Below are 12,786 nucleotides of genomic sequence, written 5' to 3' on the forward strand. Positions count from 1 at the left end.
CGGTGAAATATTGTAGACACGAGCTCTACGGTTAACCAGTGGGAGAAAAATGTGAATACTTCGCTTGTTTTATTTCTGTTTCTTGGAGCTAACTTCGAACTTTGTTCAAATCATTTACATATTTTCACACTAAAATACTGTAAAACGTATTTTAAATGGTGTGTTTTAGCTGCCAGTCAAATGTGACTGTAAGTTTTAAGATTCACTGTTTCCAGTAATAACAGTACAAACTCTCTCCACATATTGAAACTAGAAAACCGTGTTTTGTAAACTTGTAATAGTAAGTGTTAAATAAGGGACCCTGACCAAATTGTTTTTTCATAACATCGTATATCACCAACGAACATCCCCGAAACTTGTGGGATTCTCCTGTTTCCTTGGTAATTCTGTTCTTTCACAGAAAATAATTCAATATTACAGTTTTACGCAAAACATAATAATTAATTTCTCTACCTTGCGACTGTCATTAGGTTTCAGTTATATCCACTTCATATATTTGTATTTCTATTAACTTGAAGTGAAACTGATATTGCGAGGGTCGTTTTACTGTCAAGTATACGTTAAAGAATTTTCCAGTCATAAGGTTTTAAAGTCATGACAATCTGTTTGTTGTTGAGTAGAAAGCGCTGGTCGAGATTTTATTCCCTGTTTATTTTTCATTCGCTGGGTTACGAAACTAATTCGCTCTGAATTCAAATCCAGAACAACTTTAATCAAAGCCAACATGTCTAGTCTATCAGAGTTATGAATTCCTGACTGACGTAGTAGAAAATTTTAACTCGCCAGAGAAACCTACTATGTTAAGGTTATCAGAAGAACATGTGGTACACCTGTGTTAACCAAGATAGAACTGAGAAAATGCTTTGCACTCTGTTTCAGACGTCCACTGTTGAATGGTAAAGTTACAGAAACAGTCAGTCGTAATAAACCAGATAAAATGGTCTTTCGCACCGCTTACTAAAGTTAACAAATCCTTCAAGTTATTACACTTATTTGTAGGTAGGTTTTACTCCCAACTAGTAATCGTTTGATAATGTAGCTTGTGTCAAGTGTCTACACATTTCTAAAAATGTGAAGATAGCTGATGATGTAGAAGATTACAGATTTATCTTCTGTTCTTCTTCCACAGTCGCTGTCTGTTGCGTAATTAGTTTGTAAAATAAAAACATATTTTAAACAAAACACCCTGTTGTATAAATTCATTTTTTTCAGTGCGTGATGACGTATATTATTATTTTGTTGTTTGCTTCGATAGTTATTGATATCCTGGTCAACATTCTTTCTATTCGAAATGATACAGCGTCGGTTCTAATTTATCGTATTTCCATAGCGACCGATATCCTGGTCAACATTCTTTCTATTCGAAATGATACAGCGTCGGTTCTAATTTATCGTATTTCCATAGCGACCGATATCCTGTTTACTTGCTTTCTTTCTATTGTACCTTTTATTATTATTCAAGCTGTAGTTTAATAGTTAAGACTAATAGAAAAATATATTTCAAATATTACTCTGACAGAGTAAAATAGTGGTATGGTTTAATTAAGAAAGTAGGAATGAGTTACTTTATGGTATATCTTCTCACGATAGAATAGTTAGGCCTAACATAAAAACATATTTTGAATACAATTTTCTTTATGAATCGTATGAAAAAATGTGTTATTTTTACTTTCTTGTAGATAATTCCCATTTACTTAAAGTATGTGTGATAAGGGTTAAACAGCCTGGGAAACTTTTAAATCGTGCAGATGTTTTGGTCAAGAGTGACCTTGTCATAACATCATTGTCGTCAGAGGGCAGCACCAGGAAAGGAGAAATAGAACATGATATTCATTTCAAAGTCCATGACGTTCGTACCACTTCTGTTTCATTATCTTAAATATTATTTATACTTATTTTTGAATGTGGTGAGTTAATATTTCCTTTCAAAATATTTTGGTACATGAATCATCTTTAATACTACCAATTATGTGACTAAGAAAATTAGTAAGTTAAAAGAACACTTTGTGTAAACTGGACAAAACAACAACTGGGATTTTGTTTTTCAAATTGAATCAGATTATATGAAGTTGAAAACGTTACTTACAAATAACCATGTCTTGTAATAAGGTTTGTTAACTTGAAGATCACTTAAGAAGATCAAAACATTGTTCTCTGCTTTATTAATAAACGTGTTAATACCCATACCAGCCGATCTGAGATACATTTTTATTTTAAGTGTGTTTCGCGTCATCAGGAACTAAAATAAGGTTTGTTTTGTCGAAATTCTGAAACGTACTTCTTCACAGAAAGCGCCACCTATGAAAGCATTTCTGTTTTTGGTAAAAAAAACATAAATTCTGAAGGAGCTGTGTGTGTATTAAGTCTTGTTCTGAAATCAACTTTTATTTTTGTATAAAAGCATCCATCGCCTGAAGATGGCGAAGTAATGAAACCGATAAGCCTAATATTAATAATAAAATCACACTACACTGTAAATGTTTTTTTCAACATATTCCAAATTGACTCTATTGTGTATTTTGAATTAGAAACGTGTAGAAATATCTTTTGTTTTCTTCCATACGCCGCTGACGCTATCAACAAACGGCAAGTTTGTTGTGTCATTATCCCGAATATCCGGATTACTGTTCATACTACGTGGTTTCATTTCTTCGCCAGTAACATTAAACATTTTGTACTTCATAAAAATTGAATTTAAGATTTTTTTTGGTCTATTATCACATCCGACCCAAACGATCAGTCACAGTATTAAACGAAAGACATCCTGAGTAGTGACGTGTCACATACAGAGAAAATATTTAAAATGTTATTTTTAACATTTCGCCTCTAATTTAAAGTAAATAATCAAGAGGGATCTCAATAGTCAGATTGGTTACTGTTACAATAAAGATGTTATTGTTTGTAGTTAGTTTGGTTGCTGTTACAATATAGGTGTTATTGTTTGTAGTTTGTTTTTTACTGTTACAACAAAGGTGCTATTGTTTCCAGTTAGTTTGTTTACTCTTACGATAAAGGTGTTATTGTTTCCAAGTTGACTTGGGCATATTTTATTTCTTATAGCTAGAAATCCCAGAAGGGTTTAAAATTGCATGTGAATCGATTTCAAATGGCACAAGGTAAGATTTGATCTGTTTCTAAATCCCAACTGTTTTGTGTTACAAACGTTGTGTTCAGAATCTTATAACTTGTTTATTTGTAAATGAACTGAAGTAATACGTAACTGTCCTTTTTAGAAATTTCAACTTAATTTATTGTTTAGGTTTTTTTGTTTAATACAGTTGAGTTTTATATATTACTTGTTTAGTAATGACTAAAATTTTTCATATCTTAAATTGTTCAAGGCCGAGAAATGTACCGGTTACAAATTATTTTTTTCTTCTGGTTTCTCGTTACAATGACGAATAATGTGTTAAACCTCTTGTTACTTCTATATTTAAGTCAGTGTGTAAATCGATGTATATCAAAACAAAGTCAATTTGTTTAAACCCTTTCTCGTTGTTAAACCTAACTGTATTTTTGATATAACATTCACAATTTTACGCCCTAATGAACTGTTTATCCATATAATTCAATGTGTTACGGCAGCCCCTATATATATATACAAGTTTCTTTGTATACATAACACAGTTTCCTAAAACGCTCCTTGTTTCCACACACTGTTTGTTTCTACACAACAAACACCTTAAAATATTTCTCTTGTTTACTACGTTGAAACGGAAGTTGATTAACACCGAAACTTGATAACGGAGAAAGACAAAACAGTTTCAGTTATCTTCATCACAAATCCATTACCAACTAAAAATCATTAAGTTACAGTGTTACATAACTAACAAATGTAATCAGATGTAGCTATGTTCATCACGATTTGTCTGTCGTCGTCAATGTTAGACCTAGATCTCTAACAAAGATGTTTCTATAGCAACTGGATTACTGGAATATGCTGGATTAAAGAACGAAAAGGAACAGATGTCATTTGTTCGTGTTCCAGAAACTCTGTAATTGCTGTTGTGGCCAGAAAACAACCATTCACGGTACGGATCTTTCTTAGAATTCACAAATCAAATTAATTTTTAAATATTTTTAGTTTTCTTTTGTTGTCTTCTCCACTTCTCTATCACATTCTTCACATTTCTATCTGAAAATCAACGAAAAAACATTCATGTTTTATTTCTATTATTTGTACAATAATATACGTTAACATTCACTAAGTATTAAAATAAATAATAATATACGTTAACGATCACAGTTTACGGAGTCTTAGAAGAAATAATTATAAACAAACTCGCAAATATAAAAGGAAGTTTAATAAAAGGTAGATGTTTCAGGTTTAGTTCTAATTCTAATATTAGTGTACAAATATATGAATGTCAGTAAACCCAAACCCACAAACTTTGGGTTCTTGTTCAGTTTTAACTATCTTATCTGTCGTCCCCAGAATGGCCTGACGACACTTAACGCTAAACTCGAGCTCTGAGGCAGACTTGTACCACGACAAAAAATATTGAATCAATTGGGCTATCTATAGAACATAAAACCATTTCGTGGTAAACTAATTAAACCGAATCTCTTAAATTATGAAACCCTTTCTTGGTAAATTAATTATACCGTATCAACAAGAATATGAAACCCTTTCCTGATAAATTAATTAAACCGTATCAACAAGAATATGAAACCCTTTCCAGATAAATTAATTAAACCCTATCAACAAGAATATGAAACACTTTCATGATAAGTTAATTAAACCGTATGAACAAGAATATGAAATCGTTATATTATGTAAATTAATTAACCCTTATCAACTAATATCTTACCAGAAGGAGGTTGTCTTCTACGCTACTTACACTATTCTGCAGGTACAGTGTAATATTTTCTTAGAACGTTGTAAATGAACAAAGCGAAAATTATGAATTTGTTTCGCTCAAACGAAAGACAACTGTCACAACTAATTATATAAGTTATACACACTCAATGAAGTTGATAGTAACGAACGGTTTTGTACACCATGCTCCAGGAACACCGGGCTGAAAACCAAGAGCTGGGGCCTTCCATAACGATAAGCTGTGTCGTATCTTTGTTGACCGCTCTTCTTGTCTTGTATGCCACGCCCTTTTACTTCAGGTAAGCTCACTCAATTGAATTATAATTATAATAGTCTCCTCTAGCGGCGGAAATGTAGAAACCTTTACTGATAATTATTCAGTATCATGAAATGTATCCCTTTCACACATATTATATGTGTTTCTGAAAGCATATAGATTGATAAACAGACAGTTTGTTTGTTTTTGGAATTTTACGCAAAGCTACACAAGGGCTATCTGTCCTAGCCGGCCCTTATATAGCTGTGTAAGACTAGAGGGAAGGCTGCTAGGCATCACCACCTACCGCCAACTCTTGGGCTACTCTTTTATCAAAGAATAGGGGGATTGACCGTCACATTACAAGACCCCCACGGCTGAAAAAGCGAGCATGTTTGGTGCGACGGGGATTCGAATCCGCAACCCTCAGATTACGAGTCGAACGTCTTAACCCACTTGGCCATGCCTGGCCTCCAAACACACAGACTACATTAGAGTTTAGATAAAAAGTGAGGAAAAATGTTTATTTATTGGTTAAAACTTGCAAAATAGAACACGTTGTGTTTCTTAATATTTATATAGTTCTATTCATACAACTTTTCATCATCAGTTTTAAATTGTTATTATTTACCCTTTCTGTCTGGAACTTTGCTTCTATTATTATCATCACTTTCTGTCTGGAACTTTGTTACTATTATTATCACCACTTTCTGTCTAGAACTTTGCTACTATTATAATCCTCACTTTCTGTCTAGAACTTTGCTACTATTATTATCATCACTTTGTGTTTAGAACTTTCTTTCTATTATTATCACCACTTTCTGTCTAGAACTTTGCTACTATTATTATCATCACTTTGTGTTTAGAACTTTGTTTCTATTATTATCGTCACTTTCTGTCTAGAACTTTGCTACTATTATTATCGTCACTTTCTGTCTAGAACTTTGCTACTATTATTATCATCATTTTCTGTCTAGAACTTTCCTATTATTATCATCACTTTCTGTCTAGAACTTTGCTACTATTACTATCATCACTTTCTGTATAGAACTTTGCTACTATTATTATCATCACTTTCTGTCTAGAACTTTGGTACTATTATTATCATCACTTTCTGTCTAGAACTTTGGTACTATTATTATCATCACTTTCTGTCTGGAACTTTGCTACTATTATTATCGTCACTTTCTGTCTAGAACTTTGCTACTATTATTATCATCACTTTCTGTCTAGAACTTTGCTACTATTATTATCATCACTTTGTGTTTAGAACTTTGCTACTATTATTATCATCACTTTCTGTCTAGAACTTTCCTATTATTATCATCACTTTGTGTTTAGAACTTTGTTTCTATTATTATCATCACTTTCTGTCTAGAACTTTGCTACTATTACTATCATCACTTTCTGTATAGAACTTTGCTACTATTATTATCATCACTTTCTGTCTAGAACTTTGCTACTATTATTATCATCACTTTCTGTCTAGAACTTTGCTACTATTATTATCATCACTTTGTGTCTAGAACTTTGGTACTATTATTATCATCACTTTCTGTCTAGAACTTTGGTACTATTATTATCATCACTTTCTGTCTAGAACTTTGGTACTATTATTATCATCACTTTCTGTCTAGAACTTTGCTACTATTATTATCATCACTTTGTGTTTAGAACTTTGCTACTATTATTATCATCACTTTGTGTTTAGAACTTTGTTTCTATTATTATCGTCACTTTCTGTCTAGAACTTTGCTACTATTATTATCATCACTTTCTGTCTAGAACTTTGCTACTATTATTATCATCACTTTGTGTTTAGAACTTTGCTACTATTATTATCATCATTTTCTGTCTAGAACTTTCCTATTATTATCATCACTTTGTGTTTAGAACTTTGTTTCTATTATTATCATCACTTTCTGTCTAGAACTTTGCTACTATTATTATCATCACTTTCTGTCTAGAACTTTGGTACTATTATTATCATCACTTTCTGTCTGGAACTTTGCTACTATTATTATCGTCACTTTCTGTCTAGAACTTTGCTACTATTATTATCATCACTTTCTGTCTAGAACTTTGCTACTATTATTATCATCACTTTCTGTCTAGAACTTTGCTACTATTATTATCATCACTTCGTGTTTAGAACTTTGCTACTATTATTATCATCACTTTCTGTCTAGAACTTTGCTACTATTATTATCATCACTTTGTGTTTAGAACTTTGCTACTATTATTATCATCATTTTCTGTCTAGAACTTTCCTATTATTATCATCACTTTGTGTCTCGAACTTTGCTTCTATTATTATCGTCACTTTCTGTCTAGAACTTTGTTACTATTATTATCACCACTTTCTGTATAGAACTTTGCTACTATTATTATCGTCACTTTCTGTCTAGAACTTTGTTACTATTATTATCATCACTTTCTGTCTAGAACTTTGTTTCTATTATTATCATCACTTTCTGTCTAGAACTTTGTTACTATTATTATCATCACTTTCTGTCTAGAACTTTGTTTCTATTATTATCATCACTTTCTGTCTAGAACTTTGCTACTATTATTATCATCACTTTCTGTCTAGAACTTTGCTTCTATTATTATCGTCACTTTCTGTCTAGAACTTTGCTACTATTATTATCATCACTTTCTGTCTAGAACTTTGTTACTATTATTATCATCACTTTCTGTATAGAACTTTGCTACTATTATTATCATCACTTTCTGTCTAGAACTTTGTTACTATTATTATCATCACTTTCTGTATAGAACTTTGCTACTATTATTATCACCACTTTCTGTCTAGAACTTTGCTACTATTATTATCGTCACTTTCTGTCTAGAACTTTGCTATTATTATCATCACTTTCTGTATAGAACTTTGGTACTATTATTATCATCACTTTCTGTCTGGAACTTTGCTACTATTATTATCGTCACTTTCTGTCTAGAACTTTGCTACTATTATTATCGTCACTTTCTGTCTAGAACTTTGCTACTATTATTATCATCACTTTGTGTTTAGAACTTTGTTTCTATTATTATCGTCACTTTCTGTCTGGAACTTTGCTACTATTATTATCGTCACTTTCTGTCTAGAACTTTGCTACTATTATTATCATCACTTTCTGTCTAGAACTTTGCTACTATTATTATCATCACTTTCTGTCTGAAACTTTGCTATTATTATCATCACTTTCTGTATAGAACTTTGATACTATTATTATCATCACTTTCTGTCTGGAATTTTGCTACTATTATTATCGTCACTTTCTGTCTAGAACTTTGCTACTATTATTATCATCACTTTCTGTCTAGAACTTTCCTATTATTATAAAAAAACCTTTAGTTTCACTTATATATTTTATCAGGACTGAGAAACCAGAGGTCCCCATAATCATTGTGAACATCGTGATATCAGTGGCTTCCATTCAAGTTTTTATCTTACTTGGAATTTCTGCTACACACAATGAGGTAACGTAATTTATCTTTGAACTGTATATCATAACAAAATCTTGGTATATTTTCCATGTAGTTAACACAGTATACATCTTTAAATTATAAAATGTGAATATTACATATGTTTGCCTCTGTTTAGCCGTCCAGTATACTTATAAACACAAAAGTTTGGGGTTTTTTTCCCTTTCAATACGACGTACAACACCGTATTTGAAGCTTCGGGTTAATCATCTGAAAAGGATATTCTATTTTTTTACGTTGCAGTAGCTATAATGTGGTACGTACTGTACGCACATAATTAGTTACGTTTGCATCTTCTAGTAATGGGAACCTCATCTCCACAGTCACACCTGCTATCCACTAGTCCGAACGTGGCCTACAAGCTGTGATATATTATTAGTTTTATTATAACATACAGTTCTCCTATAAGGTACATAACACAGTGATATACAGTATGGTTATACTTCCTACCTAATCCCTATACCACAGAACCTTTTTCTCAGTGTATTTTGAAGTTAATTTTTATTGTATTTTTTATCCAGGTAGTATGTTCTTCAGTTTCCCTTCTGCTACACTACATCCACCTGGTGGGAAGTTTGTGGCTGTTTTGCTATGTGGTCCACATCTACAGACAAATACGTCAATTGGCAGACAGGTCCTCAACCATCCTAGTCTACTGTATTGTGTCATGGCTTCTTCCAGCAGGATTTGTTGTTTTGTCCTATGTCATTAATCCCAAAGGATACGAAACAAAGAGATAGTACGTGTGACTATTAATATATCTATTAAAATATGCTTTCTGCTATAGTTTACCATTAATCCCAAAGGATACGAAACAAAGAGATAGTACGTGTGACTATTAATATATCTATTAAAATATGCTTTCTGCTATAGATTACCAGTGCTATCCGCCCTTACATAACCTACTCAGATTGTTTAACACTCTCCGTGTCATCCATCCTTACGTAACCTACTCAGATTGTTTAACACTCTCCGTGTCATCCATCCTTACGTAACCTACTCAGATTGTTTAACACTCTCTGTGTCATCCATCCTTACGTAACCTACTCAGATTGTTTAACACTCTCCGTGTCATCCATCCTTACGTAACCTACTCAGCTTGTTTAACACTCTCCGTGTCATCCACCCTTACATAACCTACTCAGATTCTTTAACACTCTCCGTGTCATCCATCTCTACGTAACCTACTCAGCTTGTTTAACACTTCTCCGTGTCATCCATCTCTTACGTAACCTACTAGATTGTTTAACACTCTCTGTGTCATCCATCTTTTACGTAACCTACTCAGCTTGTTTAACACTCTCCGTGTCATCCATCTTTACATAACCTACTAGCTTGTTTAACACTCTCTGTGTCATCCATCTTTTACATAACCTACTAGATTGTTTAACACTTCTCCGTGTCATCCATCTCTTACGTAACCTACTTAGTTTGTTTAACACTCTCTGTGTCATCTACCTCTTACATAACCTACTAGATTGTTTAACACTCTCCGTGTCATCCATTCTTATGTAAACCTACTAGATTTTTAACACTCCCTGTGTCATCTGCCCTTACATAACCTACTTCAGCTTGTTTAACACTCTCCGTGTCATCCATCTCTATGTAACCTACTAGATTCTTTAACACTCTCCTGTGTCATCCATCTCTACGTAACCTACTTCAGTTTGTTTAATACTCTCTGTGTCATCCATCTCTATGTAACCTACTAGCTTGTTTAACACTCTCTGTGTCATCCATCTCTATGTAATCTACTAGATTGTTTAACACTCTCTGTGTCATCCATCCTTATGTAACCTACTCAGCTTGTTTAATACTCTCTGTGTCATCCATCTCTATGTAACCTCTACTTTAGCTTGTTTAACACTCTCTGTGTGATCCATCTCTATGTAATCTACTCCAGATTGTTTAATACTTCTCGTGTCATCTACCCTTACATAACCTACTCAGATTGTTTAACACTCTCAGTGTCATTCATCTCATGTAATCTACTCAGATTGTTTAACACTCTCCGTGTCATCCATCCTTACGTAACCTACTCAGCTTGTTTAACACTCTCCGTGTCATCCATCCTTACGTAATCTACTCAGATTGTTTAACACTCTCCGTGTCATCCATTCTTACATAACCTACTCAGCTTGTTTAGCACTCTCCGTGTCATCCATTCTTACATAACCTACTCAGCTTGTTTAGCACTCTCCGTGTCATCCATTTGCATAACCTACTTCAGCTTGTTTAACACTCTCTGTGCCATCCATTCTTATATAGCTTTCAGTTGTTTAACACTCTCCGTGTCATCCATCCTACATAGCCTACTCAGTTTGTTTAACACTCTCCGTGTCATCCTATTCTTACATAACCTACTCAGTTTGTTTAACACTCTCCGTGTCATCCACCCTTACATAACCTACTCAGCTTGTTTAACACTCTCAGTGTCATCCATTCTTACATAACCTACTCAGCTTATTTAACACTCTCCGTGTCATCCATTCTTACATAACCTACTCAGCTTGTTTAGCACTCTCCGTGTCATCCATTTGCATAACCTACTCAGCTTGTTTAACACTCTCCGCAGCATCCATTCTTACATAGCCTTTCAGTTTGTTTAACACTCTCCGTGTCATCCATTCTTACATAGCCTACTCAGCTTGTTTAACACTCTCCGTGTCATCCATCCTTACGTAACCTACTCAGCTTGTTTAACACTCTCCGTGTGATCCATCCTTACGTAATCTACTCAGATTGTTTAACACTCTCCGTGTCATCCACCCTTACATAACCTACTCAGATTGTTTAACACTCTCAGTGTCATCCATTCTTACATAACCTACTAGCTTGTTTAGCACTCTCTCGTGTCATCCATCCTTACATAACCTACTCAGCTTGTTTAGCACTCTCCGTGTCATCCATCCTTACGTATCCTACTCAGCTTGTTTAACACTCTCCGTGTCATCCACCCTTACATAACCTACTCAGATTGTTTAACACTCTCAGTGTCATCCATTCTTACATAACCTACTCAGCTTGTTTAGCACTCTCCGTGTCATTCACCCTTACATAACCTACTCAGATTGTTTAACACTTCAGTGTCATCCATTCTTATATAGCCTACTTCAGCTTATTTAACACTCTCCGTGTCATCTATCTTACATAACCTACTCAGTTTGTTTAGCACTCTCTGTGTCATCCATCTTACATAGCCTACTCAGTTTGTTTAGCACTCTCTCCGTGTCATCCATCCTTACATGGTTTACTTCAGCTTGTTTAGCACTCTCCGTGTCATTCATCTCTCATAGCCTACTCAGCTTGTTTAACACTCTCCGTGTCATCCATCCTTATGTAACCTACTTCAGTTTGTTTAACACTCTCCGTGTGATCCATCTCTATGTAATCCACTAGATTGTTTAACACTCTCCGTGTCATCCACCCTTACATAACCTACTCAGATTGTTTAACACTCTCAGTGTCATCCATTCTTACATAACCTACTCAGCTTGTTTAGCACTCTCCGTGTCATCCATCCTTACATAACCTACTCAGCTTGTTTAGCACTCTCCGTGTCATCCATCCTTACGTATCCTACTCAGATTGTTTAACAATCTCAGTGTCATCCATTCTTACATAACCTACTCAGCTTGTTTAGCACTCTCCGTGTCATCCACCCTTACATAACCTACTCAGATTGTTTAACACTCTCAGTGTCATCCATTCTTACATAGCCTACTCAGCTTATTTAACACTCTCCGTGTCATCCATTCTTACATAACCTACTCAGCTTGTTTAACACTCTCCGTGTGATCCATCCTTACGTAATCTACTCAGATTGTTTAACACTCTCCGTGTCATCCACCCTTACATAACCTACTCAGATTGTTTAACACTCTCAGTGTCATCCATTCTTACATAACCTACTCAGCTTGTTTAGCACTCTCCGTGTCATCCATCCTTACATGGCCTACTCAGCTTGTTTAGCACTCTCCGTGTCATCCATCCTTACATAGCCTACTCAGCTTGTTTAACACTCTCCGTGCCATCCATTCTTACATAGCCTACTCAGCTTGTTTAACACTCTCCGTGTCATCCATCCTTACATAGCCTACTCAGCTTGTTTAACACTCTCCGTGTCATCCATTCTTACATAACCTACTCAGTTTGTTTAACACTCTCCGTGTCATCCACCCTTACATAACCTACTCAGCTTGTTTAACACTCTCCGTGTCAT

General features: G+C 34.3%; 1 protein-coding gene and 1 long non-coding RNA gene across 3 annotated transcripts in view; one reads left to right on the forward strand and one right to left on the reverse strand.

The window, feature by feature from the left end:
- The window catches only part of LOC143234807 (adhesion G protein-coupled receptor B2-like), a 40,558-nt gene that overhangs the window by 14,100 nt on the left and 13,672 nt on the right, over window positions 1-12,786 (forward strand). For both annotated transcript variants that reach the window (XM_076472449.1, XM_076472450.1), the window contains exons 5-10: window positions 1,680-1,849; window positions 3,061-3,116; window positions 3,920-4,031; window positions 5,012-5,118; window positions 8,456-8,558; window positions 9,086-9,303. In XM_076472449.1, the coding sequence (XP_076328564.1) occupies window positions 1,680-1,849; window positions 3,061-3,116; window positions 3,920-4,031; window positions 5,012-5,118; window positions 8,456-8,558; window positions 9,086-9,303 (766 nt within the window). The remainder of the gene's footprint in view (window positions 1-1,679; window positions 1,850-3,060; window positions 3,117-3,919; window positions 4,032-5,011; window positions 5,119-8,455; window positions 8,559-9,085; window positions 9,304-12,786) is intronic.
- Window positions 4,007-12,786, reverse strand: part of LOC143234809 (uncharacterized) — a 28,966-nt gene continuing 20,186 nt past the window's right edge. Inside the window, exons 4-5 of the long non-coding RNA XR_013018808.1 lie at window positions 9,015-9,264; window positions 4,007-4,135 (exon numbers count right to left, since the gene is read on the reverse strand). This is a non-coding gene — a long non-coding RNA (uncharacterized LOC143234809). The remainder of the gene's footprint in view (window positions 4,136-9,014; window positions 9,265-12,786) is intronic.

The sequence above is a fragment of the Tachypleus tridentatus genome, chromosome 12 (assembly GCF_004210375.1).
Source record: "Tachypleus tridentatus isolate NWPU-2018 chromosome 12, ASM421037v1, whole genome shotgun sequence".
NCBI classification, from domain to species: domain Eukaryota; kingdom Metazoa; phylum Arthropoda; class Merostomata; order Xiphosura; family Limulidae; genus Tachypleus; species Tachypleus tridentatus.